This window comes from Chanos chanos, chromosome 1, assembly GCF_902362185.1.
Source record: "Chanos chanos chromosome 1, fChaCha1.1, whole genome shotgun sequence".
NCBI lineage: Eukaryota > Metazoa > Chordata > Actinopteri > Gonorynchiformes > Chanidae > Chanos > Chanos chanos.
The window spans coordinates 12,374,711-12,392,210 of NC_044495.1; the positions used below are offsets into that span (position 1 = coordinate 12,374,711).

At 44.8% G+C, this 17,500-nt stretch overlaps 1 protein-coding gene across 2 annotated transcripts in view; it reads right to left on the bottom strand.

Moving 5' to 3' along the window:
- The window catches only part of meis2a (Meis homeobox 2a), an 83,476-nt gene that overhangs the window by 33,912 nt on the left and 32,064 nt on the right, over nt 1–17,500 (bottom strand). For both annotated transcript variants that reach the window (XM_030776396.1, XM_030776388.1), the window contains exon 8: nt 14,867–15,012. In XM_030776396.1, the coding sequence (XP_030632256.1) occupies nt 14,867–15,012 (146 nt within the window). The remainder of the gene's footprint in view (nt 1–14,866; nt 15,013–17,500) is intronic.

The window sequence follows — 17,500 nt, forward strand, 5'->3', positions numbered from 1 at the left end:
TTAATGAGCGTATTAACATACGCAAACCAAGACTTTCTCTGTTCTCCGAGAACAGCAGCTGAAGAACATTTCGGCTGAAACGGGCGAAAGGAGCACGTAAACAACCGTTACAGTAAACAAAGAGCCACTGGAGGTAAGTATATTATGTCAAGTCTTTTAACAACAGCAAAAAAATCACCAATGTTAAACACAGTCTAGAGGTCAAAAAAATCAGAGTAGAACAAACCCTGCATTTAGCCGTTCTAAGAAAGAGTTTGGAGCAGTGGCGTAGTCTGCAAACAGCTGCAGGGCTCACTTCCTGTGAGTTTAATGATGCTAGAAGTGTAGAAGTCAGGCATGGTGTCCATTTAGCCGGCTCTCTGCGAGGACTAAACAAAGTCTCAGCAGAGGCCTGAGTGGAGGGGTTTCACTGCACCCCCCCCCACCCCCCCACACTCATTTCTCCCTCTCTCCCTGTCTCTTCATCCTTGTGAAAACACACAGACGCTTTTGCCATTCAAGCAGAACACGGAATTGCCAGCTCCTCGGAAAAACCTTTCTTCTTTGGAGGAGCTCAAGAGAAACGTTTAATGATGACAGACGTAACCGTTCCAAATGTCAGTCCATCAACATATCTATACCTGTTTGTATGTGTGTCTGTGTGTGTGTGTGTGTGTGTGTGAGTGCATGCCAGTGCGTGTGCCTGTGAGTGTGTGTGTATAAATGTGTGAGTGTCTATGTTTGTACGTGTTTCTTTGGGGAGCATCGGTTTTGGGCCTTTTTCAGAAATGCATATCGTCTGCAAATGCTGCCTTATCTCCTTGTAAGAATCAAGAGCTCCCGTCGTTTTGGAGTACCTTGGCAGTGTGTTCTTCTGCGCATTGACAAGCGCCTCAGGGACCTGTTTGAATCTCTGTGTTCCTTCCAGAAGTTGAGATGTGACGAGAGTTTAAATGGCGCTGAGAGGTGCCAAATGGAGAGAGAAGTGTGTGTGTGTGTGTGTGTGCGTGTGTGTGTGTGTGTGAGACTTAGGAGAGTAGCATGTACGTGTACGTACAGGAGAGGAGCGCTTAAGGATTTAAAACAACGAGATTCCAGCCTTTCTTAAGTACATTCCAGTGACCTCCTCCTTTCCCTCTAGTACTCCGCTAGCCCAAACCTGGCTCCAGGCCAAGCGACCTCTGACCCAACGGGCTAGCTCAGCGATAGGCTCCACGTTTGTTAGTGGCTTTAGCCACTGACAAAAGCAGGCAGGAAGTTGGCAGCCACCCCAATAGCCTCATGGGAGGATGACCATCAGCGTACTCAGCTTACCGCTTATTAGAGGGACGGGGCACGGCTGTGTTTGTGTGTGTGTGTGCATGGGAGTGTTTGTGTGTGAGTGTGTGCGTGTGTGTGTGCGCGCGTGCATTGGGGGGGAGGGGGCTGGGGTTTGCAGCGGCCGAATCAGAAATGCGTCTGACCTTTTTTTTTTTCTTGTGCCGACAGTTTTCCCAACTAATGAAATGAAAAAAAAAAAGTGCTGGAAGCCACAGTCGTCCCCGTCTCCCTGTTAACCCGATCAGCAACGCATGTTAGCAACAATCAGGCAGGGGAGTCAGACCAGAAAGCCCACTCCTGGGAGTAACAAGGGAGTGTGTGACCGCTCTCTCTCCTCTCCTTTGAGTAATGCTCCACATAGCTGACTGAAACATTACACCCCTCCAACACACAAACACACACTTTCTCTCTCTCTCTCTCTCTCTCTCAGACCATAAAACCAGCTCCCGTTAATGCCTTTCGTATATCAGCATGCCTCTTGATAAAGTCGATGAACATTTCTGCTTTTAAAAATCTATTAGCGCTGGTTTCATCACTGTAGGTATTCCTGACCCTGTGCTTTTTCCTTTTACCACAACCCTGCACTTCAAAGGCAAAGGCAGCTCCAGAAAGCTCTCCTCTCTCATACAGTGTCTTAAAGGCACAGATAAAGGGGGGATTTGTGAATCCATTTAGAGGTTTTTCGTGGACTGACCCAGACCATTGGGTCCTGATCTCTGGGTCCCACACACAGCAGAGAGAAGCAGGGTATAGTCGGCCTTTTCTGACTGAGAAAACGGGGAAGGTCATTAACCTCTGAGGCTAAAAGGCACTCCGATGGCTCCCTGACTTCAGAGGAGGTTGTTGACAAGCGTCTGTGTTCTTTTCAGCAACTCGTTTATCCACCCCCCACCAATTCCTCCTCTTTCCCTCCTCCACAGGCTCTACCCCCTTCCCACCTCAGGAATGTAACATAACCACTCACTGAGGTAACCCTAGTACCTCCCCTGTCTGCATCAGACAACGTTTGACTGAAGGTGTACGACAGCTGTTCCCCCCTCCTCTTTTTTGGTTACTGTTGTTGTTTATGTTAGTTTTTTTTTTCTCCTTTGCTATCTAATGCCCCCCCCCCCGCCTCTCTTTATTTGCTCTTCCACCTCCTTCAACTCATCCATTGTTCCTGGCCATCGCCTGTGTAATAATTCATGACACAGTCTGATTGAGTGAGAGTACACTGTAAGCTTTGACCAGCAGGGATCGAAGCAGATCATTTCTATAATGGAGATCTTTACTGTAAGGGCAGAGAGAGAGAGAGAGAGAGAGAGAGAGAGAGAAAGACAGAGAGAGAGAGAAAACTTCAGTCATGAACACATCATCCATATCACAATCTACGACAAAATCTAAGGCTAACAGCCGTTGCTACACGCTACTACTTCAGGGGTTTTACAGTCCAACAAGCTGATCCCCAAAAAACCCCCCCCGAAAAAACAGAACCCCACAAAAACACAGTGTTACTCTCCTTTGGACTTTTAGCATCCAGCCCCCTCGGTTTCGCCTCAAATTTGAGTCCCTCCTCGTGCCCTCAGTCGAGGGGGTGCTCTGACCTGTCTGGTGATTGACGATAATGTCTCAGGAAGTTATTTTCCTGATGAACACCCCCCCCCATCCCCACCCCACCCCTTTTCCTTGCTTTTCACCAGGGCCACGGAAGAGGTGAACCCATCACAGGCCGCTTTTAACCGCCCGTCTCCTCCCACCTGGATCTGAAGGCTCTGTCTTCAAAAACCCAGGGAAGACAATGACGCCAGTCACTCCTCTCATCCACTAACTACAGAAAAGGGGGAATGAAGGATTAAATGAGACAGAGGACAGCGGCGGAACTGTTTTATGAAGCCGGACTCTGCCACGATGTACCTTTGAGCCCAATGGCAGACATCTTGAAGCGGATTCTCGCAGATGGCTCTAAATTACCGCAGGGCTGTCTGGGATGATGGCTCTCCCACAATTCCATTACTGTCAACAGTTACAACATCCATTAAAGCAATTACGCTCGATTTCGAAGCTTGGAATGCTACATGGCGGGAATTGCTAACATCTGCGAATCTTGTTTCGCTTGTCGCAGGGTTGTCTTTGCTTAAGAAACACATCTTTCACAGCCGACGTGTTTTTTTTTTCTTTTTTCTCAATGACACACTCTACATTTATTTACTTAATTCCACTCAAACTGTGCCTTAAAGAGATCCCTCTCAGCTTGAGTCCAAATAACTTAAAATGATCCGTGAAAAGCTTCCAATTCCGTTCCTTCCCTTTCCATAGGCTTCATTACTTTTTAATATCTGAGCAGGAAGAAAGGGAAGGAAAAATGGTGTAGAGATAATCAATGCTAGAGGAACAGTAGACCATTAATCTCCCCATGGATTCCATTTTAATACACACACTCTTGCATGGGCAAACATGAGCTCTGGAGACACACACACACACACACACACACACACCACACACACACAGACACGCGCATGTCTGCCTGGATAGGCCACTTAATGAAAGAAGCTAGCCCTTCTTCTCTGAGGAGTTTCTCCGTTTCGATGAAAAATGACTCTCCCATCACTTTCTGTGCATCACTGGGGCAAAAGGAACAGATGATAGCATTCTGCTCTATTCAGAAGAGATTCAGGTCTTTCCCCCAAGCGAGCAAAAGCAGGGTAACACCGTGAAAGAGACAGGCAGGAAACAGCCTGAGCAGCGGAGCAAGTCCCTGTGGACATTTTTTATCAAGGATCCCTAATGCAGACAAGAGTTCAGCTGAACTGTGAATGGGATGCAAAGATGGGGGGTGGGGGGCAGAGAGAGAAAGAGAGAGAGGTGACTTCTAGTATGTGGACAGGGTAGCATGGGAGAGAGAGAGAGAGAGAGAGAGAGGGCGAGAGATCTACAAGGTGCAGAGAGAAACAGGAAGAGCAAAAGAATAAGATAGACAAAAGAAAGAGAGCAGCCACCTGGGCAGAGTGGGTTGAGGCAGGTGTGTGTGTGTGTGTGTGTGTGAACATTCTGTAGTGGTTGTTGGTGGCGCTGACCCCGGTCAGAGTGCGCTGTAACCAGAGCGCTGTGCTGCTCCACTCAGTCTTTCCCTCAGTGTGCTAAACAGCCACCTGAAGACAGGATTATCTGCTCTGACCCATCCCCAAATGTAACCGAGATACACCTCAGGGGACAGGCTGCACGGATAAGGCTGAAACACACACTCAAACACACGCATACGCGCACACACACACACACACACACACACACACACACACACACTCCCTACCGTCACATCACATGTGTACGAGTCTGAGGAACAGCAGAAAGAGGTGAGCTGAGATAGAGGGATGGAGAAGAAAAATATAACAAAAAAAAAAAGAACCAGTGGAGGAATATAAGTGGGCGGACTGGTAAACACAAAAGGAGGACAACAAGAAGATGATTGTAAGACATTCGCCAGGGTGAAGTTTGATTTTTTTTTTTTCCCTCATGTACGGATGAGGAGACAGAAAGAGACAGAAGACAAAAAAAAAAAAAAGCGTGCCTAAGAGGATTGTGGGTAGGGATAGAACCTGCCAGAACCCTGAGGTGACTGAGATTTGTGTCTGTATGAAAATCCACGCTTGTCACCAGGCGGATGATTCAGCCCTGCCGCTTGTGCGTCTGTGCTGTGCCGAATGAGCTGCTCCTCATTTGCTTGCTGATTATGCTGGTTGCTGGTCCCTCTAAACCTCTTTGAACTTGTAATTGCTGCTGGTTTTAAATAATGAACATTAAGTAAAAGGTTGGGGGGGGGGGGTATGGGAGCTTTCAGAAAACTGTGGATAATTACAGGTTTTCCCCCTCTTTTCTTTTTCTCCATCCCTCGAAAAAAAGAGGAGGAAGAGAGAGAGAGGGGGAGAGAGAGAGAGAGAGAGAGAGAGAGAGAGAGAAGAGAAGAGAAGAGAAGGTTCTGGCTGCTTGTGGTATCACATCAGCTTTCCTTATCTGAATCATTGTACCAGCTCGGTTTGTGGGCTTTGGAAGGGAGCTTTTTTGTGTGTGAGCTCTAGCTGCCCTGGGGACATGGGGACTAGCGTGTTACGATCAATATTCACACACATTCACATCTGGAGCCCAAAGCCTGCTCCAGTTAGATTTGTTTTCTCTCTCTCTCTCTCTCTCTCTCTCTCTCTCTCACTCCCTCTCTTTCTTTTTATTTGATTTTACCCCCTTTCTTTCTCTGTTTTTCTTTCTTTCTCTCTCTTTTTTCCCCTCCATTCTCCGGATACTTATTTTTCATATAGGGTGTCCTGTTGTATGCGCTCATCTGAATGACTTCACATGACTTCTTTTAGCTTGCAGTCGTCACGGAAACCAAGTACTGTGTGTGAACTGGGACTGTGCATTAAATAGCAGGCACGACGTTGACTAGATGCTCTAAGCGTCACGTCATCTTAAGAACTCTTGCCGTAGAAATGCATTGTGGGGGGGAAAAAAGGGGGTTCAGTTGAGGGAGGGGCTAAGTGGGTGGTGGAATGGAAACCACAACAAATAGGACCACTTTTTTCAACGTCTTCTCATACAGCACTCAAAGATATGGAATCATATTTGCAGTCAGTTGCAGCGCTCTGTTGTCGCTAATGAACGACAAAGTGGAGGAAAGTGAATGGCTCAAGGGAGAGGTAGAGATGGAGGAGAGATAGAGACAGAAACAGACAGAGAAAGAGAAAGAGAGCAGGGTTGAGCCCCCACAGTGAAGAACCTCTGCTCTCATATAAGCAGGAAAAGGAAAACAAAAACACCAAAAAAAAAAAAAGAAGAAGAAGAAGAAGAAGAAGAAGAAGAAGGAGGAAAAAAAAAAATACAACACAACAAAATCGCAGCGGTGGGATTCAGCTGTACCAGAGTCCCATGACAAACCAAAACAGAGAAACACAGAGTCTGGTTTTGATTTTTTCTGCTTTTGTGCAACCTCTGTCTCCCCTCTCCCTCCATCTCAACAACCCTTTCTCCTACCCCCCCCCCCCCCCCCACCCCAACCCCTTAAACACCCCCAACCCCTCCGCCTGCTTTTTCCTACTTCCCTGTTTGCGCTGTTTCTCTTTCCCTGTGCCCCCCCCCAAAAAGTGTACGCGGAATATCAAAGGGGGTCTGAGCTGCTCTGAGGCCTGCAAGTGTATAAGACCATCTCCCAGGGCAGCCACTCAGATCCTGCGTCACAGCACCAGAGCCCTGATTAATGCCCTTCCCTTCAGCACCGCCGCCTGCCCTGGGGCACTCTCCATGACCCCCTCTGGCGCAGCATGGGGGGGGGGGGGGGGGGGGGGGTAGAGGAGGGGGGGGGGGGGGGAGTTGCAAAGAGGAGAAAAGGTATGAAGAGGAGTGAGAACTGGAGAGAAAGGAGAAGGAGAGGAGTCAAATAGAAAACCACTCCTCAGAGAAATTCAAACCCTTACCCAAACTGTACAGTCCACTACAGAGCGGAAATCCACAAAAAACACCCGAGAGAGAGAGAGAGAGAGAGAGACAGAGAGAGAGAGAGAGAGAGGGAGAGAGAGAGAGAGCGAGAGAGAGAGTGAAACATCCCAAGATGTCCCCTGAGGTCTCATCCCTCCTGCCTCTCTCTTTTCCACACTATTGCTTAGCGTATGTTTCTACCCTTATGCCCTGTTTCATTATTCCTGTTTTTTTTCCTCCTTTCTTTATTCTCTCTTTTTCTAATTTCTCGTAAGTGCGGGTGGATGAGAATTTTTGCACTGCAACTCTGTGTACACACATGCGTGCGTGCTTGTGTTTGTGCGCGCGCGCGTGTGTGTCTGAGCGCATGCTGCCGCTGAAGCGTGGGCTCTTGGAGGAGTCTCCAGTGACAGTCAGGGTTTATAAATCTGAGGAGTGCCTCCATGTGCTGCTCTCTTCTGTTTGATTTTCTCTCCAGGTCAGGGCAGACGCAGTCACCTCAGAGAGTCGTCTGACTTCCTCTGCTCTCCGCCGTCCCTCGTTTCATGGCTAAAACACTTCTCGACACGTGCTTCCCTCCCTCACCCTGGCATCAGCTTAAAGGAGAGGCTTAAAGGGGAACCTTCTTTTTATTTTTCTTCCGATTTTCCATTGTTTCGTTCTGAACTAACACCAATTCTATAGATGAGGATCAAAAGTCTTAACGTTGACATTCTGGAGAATACTAGACCTACATCATCAAACTCAAAGGTATAAAACTGTTTTTAGATCAGAAGTCGACCAAAGTGACAACACCTGGTGTAACTAAGGTCCAGTGGACTTTTTTTTTTTTCCAACCAGAAGAGATATTTTTTTTCTCTGTTCCTTTAAGTTGTTCTTTTCCTTGGCTGCTGCTTTGGTGGCTCACACAGCTTAATCATCTCCAAACAGCGTGAACATGTTGTAAACATCCCTTCAGCCAAAGCACTCATTTCTGCTACTTCATTAAACAACAAGCGGTAAGACGTGAACAGCAGGAGGGAGGATGAAGGGGGTAAAAAGAGCTAGAGAGAGAGAGAGAGAGAGAGAGAGAGGCGGCATTGCTTGTGAACTTCTGGTGCTGTTACACGGAAAGACATGCTACCTCATAACATTTATTTAAAATAAAACACACACACACACACACACACACACAAACACACACACACACACACACACACAAAAATATGTACATCCAATTTGAAGGAGAGAAGAGATTGCTCAGATATAAGGGGAACTGGCCATACACTAATACACTAACCTCCACATCACAGTGAGGAGAGATTAAAGCTTGTTAGACTGAAGAGTGAAGTGCGTGTGAACAGTACACAACAGTCTTTAATAGAGGGCAAAGGGTGGACTGGGTTATTTCTATATGGCAAAATTCATTATTCAATCTTCTAAATCTTAGAACTGCTGAAAGGCAGAGTATCTCATATTAAAAACAATGTTTTCACACACATACACACACCAGCAGGGATTAGCGTTTGGGTTTTTGGACATGAAATGTAAAAAGTCGATGTGGCTCCTTTATAATTATAAAGCCCACAAGAAAGAAAAGCTGTCACACGATACGCATGTCTTAACTTTCAGCATTTTTCCCTCCTCTCTGAATGAAAAGGCTCATCTCTCGTTGAGAAAAACAGATAACTGTACTTCTATGACTTCTGGCTAAAATGATCATATTTCACCTTTCAAGCTGAGTCAAGATTACAAGCTATTAAGTCTCTTGACTGTCATGCTACTTAAACTCATAAAAAAGACCAGTATGTTTATCAGAGGGTCAGATCCTAGGTCCCCACATTCACAACTGAATGTGAGAACAAGGGAATGAGAGAACAGATGGCAGGCAGGGATGACTTGCCTCCTGGTCTCAGGGTCGCCAAGCAGCAAGCGTTAAAACACTGTTTTTGACAAAAAGCCCTGGCCTGTCTCTGGTCCCCCCCCCCACCCCCTTTTAGTAATTAGCTGATAGTTCAGTAACTTCAAAAAAATTCTCTCTCTCTCTCCCTCTCTCTCTCTCTCTCTCTCTGCTCCTGTTGACAATTAGCTTAGTTGCACAAAACCCCCACATAACCAAGTCATAAACACATATATATATCTAATTAGACTCCTGGTTACAGGGCTGCAAACATAAACAACCATGCAGGCACACACAAACACACAGACACACACACACACACGCACACACACACATGCATGCACACACAAGCACACACACTCTGCTCTGTGGCCTGGGTTGCCACGGGTGACTGGAAAACTGACTTCTGGACTGGGGGGAGGGCAAACGGGCACATGACAGATTAGTGTGCTGGCCCCCTTCAGCCCAAGACCTCTGTGACCTGACCCCCCCCTCTTCCACCCTAGAAACACACACACACACATGCACACACACACACACGCATACACAGACGCATACATATACACACCCCACCCCCCACTTCCACTTCCCAGGCCGACATTAAAAGATCTCTCTAAAGGTCCAAATGAAGGAACTGCCACTACATAGCTATCAAAATACAAAGAGCATGAGAAAACACCAGTCCACCTGAGCTCCTTGGGTAAAGAGACACAAATACAAACTTCAGCCAATTTAATCAAAGCTGGACAAATGTGTGTGTGTGTGTGTGTTTGTGTGTTTGTGTGTGTGTGTGTGTGTGTATGTTTGTGTGTGTGTGTGTGTTCATACATCTATATATATCCATGTGCATGTTTGAGTGTGTTTTTGTGTACAAGTATTACTGTGTGTCTGTATGCATGCATGCTTGTCTTTGAGTGCGTGTGTGTGTGTGTGTGTGTGTGTGTGTGTGAGTGTATATGTGTGCCTGGTGTTTAAAACTGTTAGCAGATGTGCTCCTGCAGCCTAATGGTAGTGGGTCAGGAACAATACACGTGGATTAAGAGGACACAAACAAGCCTGGACAGAGCATGGCCCATGTTTAGTCTACTCAAATACAGCTCTGTCCTGAGGACCTCCAAACTCCCTCATTTATCACTTTTGGTGGTAAACATCCTTTACAAAGGGTGGGCAACACTGAACCTTTTCTCTTATTGGTTAAGCTTGTTTATTATTTGTTTATTTCTTAATTGTTTAAGGGCATCTTTAAACGTGTCTCCCAGGGAACGACCTAGAGATGACACTCTGTTACCATGGGGACTAATGCTGCCTTTGGGGAGAAGTGACCTGCTGTTGCTTTGTATCTCTAGGGAGAATTCTGCTACTGATTGAATGAGGTGCGATCCACTTTTGTTCACACATCAAATTCATTACTGTCCACAACATCTTATCACTGACATGCTTAGTTTCCTCTCAAGTGATCAAAAAGCCAATTGTTCAACAGAACATCTTCCTTGTCAAATTCTCTTTTTCATTTAGTGCTTCCGAGAGATAAATGACACAAAACGCTATCTATCAGTTTATAAAGTCAAACTAGGACTTTACAGATTTAAAACCTGAGAATTTGGCTGATGTAATCTGTTAGCAGGACAGAATACAGTCAATGTTGTGGATCAAATATGCACTGAATAAGTTCTCCAAACTGCCCACATGTAGTTTGTTATGAGCTTCTCCTCAAGACCTCCCAAAAGTCCATGGGATCTATCACGTCTCATTCAGAGTACCCAAGGGAGCAATATACCTGGCTTTGCAGCTTAACAGCAATTCTCCAAAAACGAAGCGGCTCAACACCAGACCACTGCAAAACCTGAGAGGTTTGATGTTTGGAGAGAGAGAGAGCGACCTTCCCTCTTGTCAGACTTGCTTCAGAGCTGTAGGAACCCACTCAGCTTTGGACCCTCAGTCTTCCTCAAAGGCTCCTATTTATTTTCATTGGTGATTTGAAGGTTTACTCGAGTGAAAAGACAGGCCAAGGTTGGAGTGGTATCTTTGTATCTGAGTGCTTCCTGTTTTCATTGCAAGGCCGACCCTTGTCTTAGCAGGGAGCAAGAGAGGGAGGGGAAGGGAAAAGGGGGGTTTCTCTAGAGGAGAGAAGTTTGGGGGGCGCCAACAGCCTAAAGTGAGAGAATTGAAGTGTCTTGGTCTACACTGAAACTTGGGGGCCACCCCACAAACATTCTCAATGCCAGCCCAAACTTTGCTCTGTTTCCCGTTATCTATCTCACTTTCTCTCTTCTTCTGTCTCTCTCTCTCTCTCTCTCTTTTACAACTAACACACACACAAACCATTCCAAGCTATCTCCATCTTTCTAAAAATCTCTGTTCTCCCTTTCTTTTCTGGCCTCACATTTAAAATCCCATGGGAAAATTTTCCCTAGGGAGAAGTTTACCTTTCTGATAACATGAGCTCTCCAGTAGTATGGTGAAGCTTATATTAGCAGGCTGGGATTTCCCTTTTCCTAATGACGCTGGAAGACGTCCAGAGAGAGAGAGAGAAGGAGAGAGGAAAGGAAAGGACTGAGGAAAGACTGGCTGTCTCTGGCAGTCTGGTGCCAGCTTTCACCAGCTGATCTGGACCAACAATCGGCCAGTTGGGTACAAGCATTAAAAAAATACCCGGGCAATAAAACATTCTCGTCTCATGTCTGTTTTTTTTTTTTTTTTCCACTCCTCTCATTTGTGAGAACCCATCAAATAGCTTCACTTAACACTCACCATCAACTTGTAACCGTCGTGTGAGATACTAGGACATTTTGTCCCCCCTTCAAAAAAAAAAAAACAAGCAATCTTTTCATCTTTCAGAGACTGTTGGTCAGAACCATTTGAAACAGGGCTTTTTTTTTTTTAAACTAACACACAAAGCTGACGAAAAAAGGAGCACTGAGGTTTCTCCAAAGAAATTGTGGGGTCAGAGTAAGGGGGGGGGGGGGGGGGGGGGCTAGAAAAAAAAAGGGGGAGGGCCACCGATTTTTGTTATAAAGCCAACAATTGTTACTGTTGTCCTGTGTTGTTTTTGTGTGTGAGATGGGTGAGGGGGGGGGGGTCTGTCCTTTTGAGCTTCTCCAGAATAGGTGACAAAAGGCGAGATGTTGAGAACATATGTAGAGAGACCCCTGCAGCTCTGCAGAGAGTAGCTTCACGCTGATCGGAACGTTTGAGAGAAAAAATACAAGCCTCACTCTTTTTCTTTGCTCCCTATTTTCTTAATGAAAGCATGAATGCGCTGAATACTGCAATGGGCCATTCAAAGGCCAAAGTTCCCCCAAGAACTCTGCTTCCCGCAAAAACGCAAAAAAAAAAAAAAAAAAAAAAACGCAAAAGAAGAAAAAAAACCTGAAACAGAAAATACATTTGCTTAACAAATTAAAATAAAAGGGTATGGGTGTGTGAGAGTGTGTACGTGTGTGCGGTGAGTGCATGTGGTGTGTGTGTGTGTGCAAGTAAGGAGTTGTATAGAAATGGGGGGGGGCAGTTAGTAGTAAGGGTTAATTCAATTAGGCCTCGTTTTTTTAGAAGGTGGTCAAAAAAAAAAAAAAAAAAACGATAGAGGCAGGTTAAAAGAGAGGTATTATTGCCCGTGCAAGTCTGGCCAGAGTTTTTCACAAAAGGGAACAAATAAAGATTGGAGAAAACATCTGAAAGTAGAGGAGCTACTGAAGGAGAAAATGGGGTCTTGAAAGCTGTGAATTAGGAGAGAGAAAACTGCTCCCGAGCTACTTCTATTGGGGCTTTATCTTTCCCCCACTCTCTCTTTCTTTCTCTCTCTTGCTCTTGCACTTCTCTCCTCTTTCAATGCAATTTTAAAACAATTCTAAAGAAAATACGAAAGCTGTGTGTGAAAATGTTGGGGAGCTTTGGGGACAGTAAGAGGCCTAGAACGGGCATTCCTTGAGTTGGCGGGAAAGACGCCTAATGATTCCTCAATAAAGCCTGAAATTTCTGCTCGGTATGTGCCAAGTAAATTAAGCAGGGGGCGTGTGTGAAAAATTAACCACTCTGTGGTAGGTGGTATGGCAAAGACCTCCAAAATTTAAGAACTCTCACACACACACACACACACACACACACACAAAAAGACGTCTCCTTCTTTTCCCTTAACACCACCGACCAGGTTGCAAAGCTCGTAACAGCAAAATGAGAAACACGAAAGAAAAATACAAGCCAGAAAAAAAAAAAAAAAAAGAAAAGAAAAAACAAAACCCTGTATTAACCTCTCCCCTAACGCACACGCATAACACACAGAGCTTGTAAAAGGGAAAGGAGCACTTGGCAGGTTGGGTGAGCACTCCAGCAGATGAACAGCTGTGAAGTCATTTTGATAATGATGGGTATAATAAGGCTGGCGGAGTGGTTCAGGGCTCTGCCGTTGTGGCTTGATTGCTCGTGAATGGGTAAAAGTGATTAAAAGACTCCTGATTAGCCCTGACCATTATGTAATGGATTTATAGCCTCTTCCATTCGGAAGAGTTAGTTGGAGAAGGCCATCTAGATTTTTTGCTAGTCTTTTTGCTAGTCTAGTCTTTTTCGCTTAACCAGTTGGGGTGCTGAATCTTACACGCGAGAAATGTAGACATGACCAAGCCCCAAGACTGAGTGACCTAAAAGGTTGCCCCCCCCCCCTCTCTGTTTCTCTTTTATAACAAAGAGAAAACAGCAAAATCATAAAATACATGAACATTACATTTGAAAAGATACAGCTGTATTCCCCTCCGCCATGTCTCACACACATGCGCGTGCACACGCACACACACACACACACACACACACACGCACACACATGCACAGATTATCCTCTTTGGTCATCCGTGACCACATGCCGAGGGACCAGCATCTCCTGAAATCTGATCCTCTCTGTCCGAATCAATACACCCCTGAGTCACTGATAATGTTCTGACATCAGAGAAGCCAGCGGTACTCCACCCTACCCATCTCTCCTAGCCCACAGCAGGCTGGTTCCCTCTCTGTCTACACCGTGCTCTGGTCAGACCTTCAACCTCCAACAAATACACACACACACACACACAGACCAAAACACAGTTATCCTCACTCAGCACTGTTTGTAATGTGCCCCTTTGAATATTTCATCTGGTGGAAAGCTTGACTGAATACTGTTTACTGTGTAATTGTCAGGTGTTGTCTGAATGTTTAGAAAGTAAACAGACCGTGCTATAGAGGCAAGTCAATCTAAACCTCCACGTTCTCAGCCTCCTCTGACAGCGAATTTCTGAATTTGTAATTGAATTTTTCCACAAATTAACAGTGAAACAAAATCAATCCAGAAAAACTTTCTGCATCATCAAAACAAACATAAAAAAAATGTTGCTTCTGACATCAAATGTTCATCAAACGTCAATGGTTCATGAATTTGTTATTTGTGAGGTTTGATTTATTCTTCATTGATTAGAGGTCATGAAATTCGACTGCTTTGAAACAAAAGTACTGTTTCCTATTTCTGTAGAGTACTGTTAACATAACACGCTACAAAGACACCCGAGACCCAGGGAGTGCAGAAAAATAAGCATAGAGCAGAAAATAAATTAAACACGACCACATAAGCAAGGATAACTTCAGACAATTAAAGAAGCTGATTACCTTGGAAAAATAAAGCAGCAAAAGTTTTGAAAATCTACTAAGCCTGTTAAAGCTAGTTTTTAAAGCTGACTTTATTTTTTCAAAGTAATTGGATTCCTTTTATTTTCTGAGTGTTTTATATCTTAGAATGTAAAAAAATATACAATAAATTTCACAATATTTGTTCTGCCTTCAGAGAAGAGAAAGGTGTGACCAGCTAACGTTGGTAAGACACATCATGAACAGACATGTGTGTGTGTGTGTGTGTGTGTGTGTGTGTGTGTGTGTGTTAACACTTCGTCTAAACTTGTCCTCAGCAGAGCAAACTGACCCTCTCAGATTGAGTTGACCCTCGACCATATTACCACGGTGACAGGTGATGGACAGATGAACGTCAAACTGACAGTCACCAGTCAAATACGACAGGTCCATGGCATGGGTTTGTGTGTGAGTCTGTGCAGGTATTTATTGATATTTGTCTATTGGTGTGATTGCAAACATTTTAGTGGGCATGTGTGTATACATATGAATGTCATAGTGTGTATATGCGTTTTTCTTTAAGAGTTAACTGAGTATAACAGGTGTGCAGGTAGGAGGAAAGGAAGAGAGGGAGAATACAAAAAGAGTAAACATTAGACTTACTGTGAGGTGCTGGAAGAGCCACGCCCGCATGATGTTGGTAGCGACTTTGGGGAAAATGCCTCGTTTTTTCTGCCGTTTTTTGTCCTTGTCTGGGTCGTCATCGTCTCCTGTGCCTGGTGAGGCCACGCTGTTGTCTAAGCCATCTCCTGGTCAAAATGAAAACATTTTACAAACCAAACACACTCACACACACACATAGGTGCATATACACACACAAAGGAGTAGACATGCTAGTCTTCAGTCAGTTATTAGCATTTAGTCTTTGAGCCTCATTAGACCATTAACAAATAATTACTCATTAGACCATTAGAAACCATTAGAAACATTAGACCATTAACAAATAATTACTGTTTAGGACAACTGGGGAAAATAGTTTATAACAAAATAAAAAAATAATTTCTAACAAATGATCTACATGTCTACATTTCAAATTGTATTGTTGTATATATTTACACAAATCAGAATGAGAAAGCTGAGGTAAAGATGTAATACGGACACACACACACACACACACACACACACACACATCTACTAATACATTGCACCGCAGAGGTCGTGAACTAAGCACTGATGTGCTTCATTGTTATACTTGGATACATATAATAGAGAAAAGTCAACTTCCTCTGTCCCCTCCTTTTTCCCTGCAACCCCTCCCCCTCTCTTACAACCCCTCCTTCCATCTGCTAATTAGCATAAGAGGACTGTGGTGCATTAATGTCCATCAGTGTTTGATTTGAGAAAGGAAACATGCGCATATCAAGGCATGTTGCTTTCCTTTTTCTGGGTCTGTGTCTTTTCTTTCTTTCTTCCTTTCTTCCTTTCTTTCTTTCTTTTTTCTTTCTCTCTACCCTTTCTATCTCTCTCCTCCTCTCCATCATTAATTGTGCATTAGCAAAAATGATTTACTTTTAACAGTCATAGTTATTTTTTCTTGCCCTGGGGCGAAAATGGCTTGAAAGCCTTCCTTGAGGGCATCTAAATTATGTATCTGAAAAACTCCTCCACTAAGGCATAGCAGGACCCCAACATTTCTGAAAATCCAGACTTGCATGTCTTCCTGTTTTTGGGGAGGCATCAATCACAGGTACCTATGCAGCCCATAATCTCGCATAAATATTTGAACTAATAACATTAAAAAGAGGGGGAAAGGGAAAGGATCCGACTGCTGGCGTAATCAAATGCAAAATACATGAAGAATACAAGGACAACGCACTGAGGCCTACCCTCCCTCTCTCTCTCTCCCTCTCTCTCTCTCTCTCTCTCTCTGTCTCTCCCCATCTTCTCGTATTCTCATACCACGTTTGTATGCCACTGCTTTGTACGACCCTTCTCTCTCTCTCTCTCTCTCTTTCTCTCTCTCTGTCTGTCTTTCCCTCTCCATCTTCTCGTATTCTCATACCACGTTTGCATGCCACTGCTTTGCACGACCCTTCTCTCTCTCTCTCTCTGTCATTCTCTCTGTCCGTCTCAGTCGACTGTTTTCCATCCACACAAAAAGAGGAAAAAAAAAAAAAACAACTGAAGTGACTTGAGTTAAGTTATGTAGCTTGTGCAGGGCGTAGGGGGAATAAGAAAGCGTGTCTGAGTAAGGTTGTAACAGTAGAATGGGCATTCATTAGCAGCAAACGCCATAAATCCCACGCTAAGTAAAACCCCCTTGTTCAGGGAAGCTTAAAACAATAAACTGGGACTTGGGCCGCAGCCCTGGCTTGACCGCGTGTGGCTTCCTGAGAAATGTGACCCAGACAGAGTGCTAATTCTCCAGTTTGCTCTCCACTTCCATAATAATAACATCACCAGAGGAGGGGAGCATGTGTGTGTCTGTGTGTGTGTGTGTGTGTGTGTGTGTGTGTGTGTGTGTGTGTGTGTGTGTGAGAGAGCATGAAATTCTGTTTCTGAGATGCTTAAACTTAACATTGTTGTTGCTGTCATCTCTTAAATGGGTCCTTGTTGTTAAAGATGGGATTTGTTGTGAGTTCTTACTGTGGGTCCGTGGTGACTGAGAGCGGCCGTAGCCAAAAAAGCCAGAAGATTAATTTTATTGACGTTTCCATTTTCACTGCAACGCGATAGCCAAGGCCAGGGCGACCCCGACGTATTTACAGACTGACCCGATCACTTCATTACCCCCACCCCCCCACCCCCCCCCACTGCTTGGCCTGCCTGCCTGCCTCCACAGCAGGGTGAAACCAGACTCCTCTCTCTGTCTCTCTTTCTCTCTCTCTCTCTCTCTCTCTCACACACGCACACAAACACAGTGTAAGCTGTTCACTACGGGGCCTAATTCTCAGCTGCCGTGTCAAAACATACACAGAGAGCACCATCTCCACATACAAATATAGAGTGTAGAAACATTCAGATGTGTTAATATGCACACAGACGGTTGGACAAGGCATGAAGGACAGCCAAAGAAGTGGAAATAATCGAAACAATGATGTCCTAAATCAGGCAGAGAGACAAAGATAGAGCGAGAGAGAGAGAGAAAGAGAGAGAGAGATAAGGAAGAAAGAAAGAAAGAAAGGAAGAAAGAAAGAAAGAAAGAAAGAAAGAAAGAAAGAAAGAAAGAAAAAACTTGAAAGAAGGAGAGAATTCTGCACAAGCTCATTACATCTAAAAGGAAAGCTGCTGATTTAC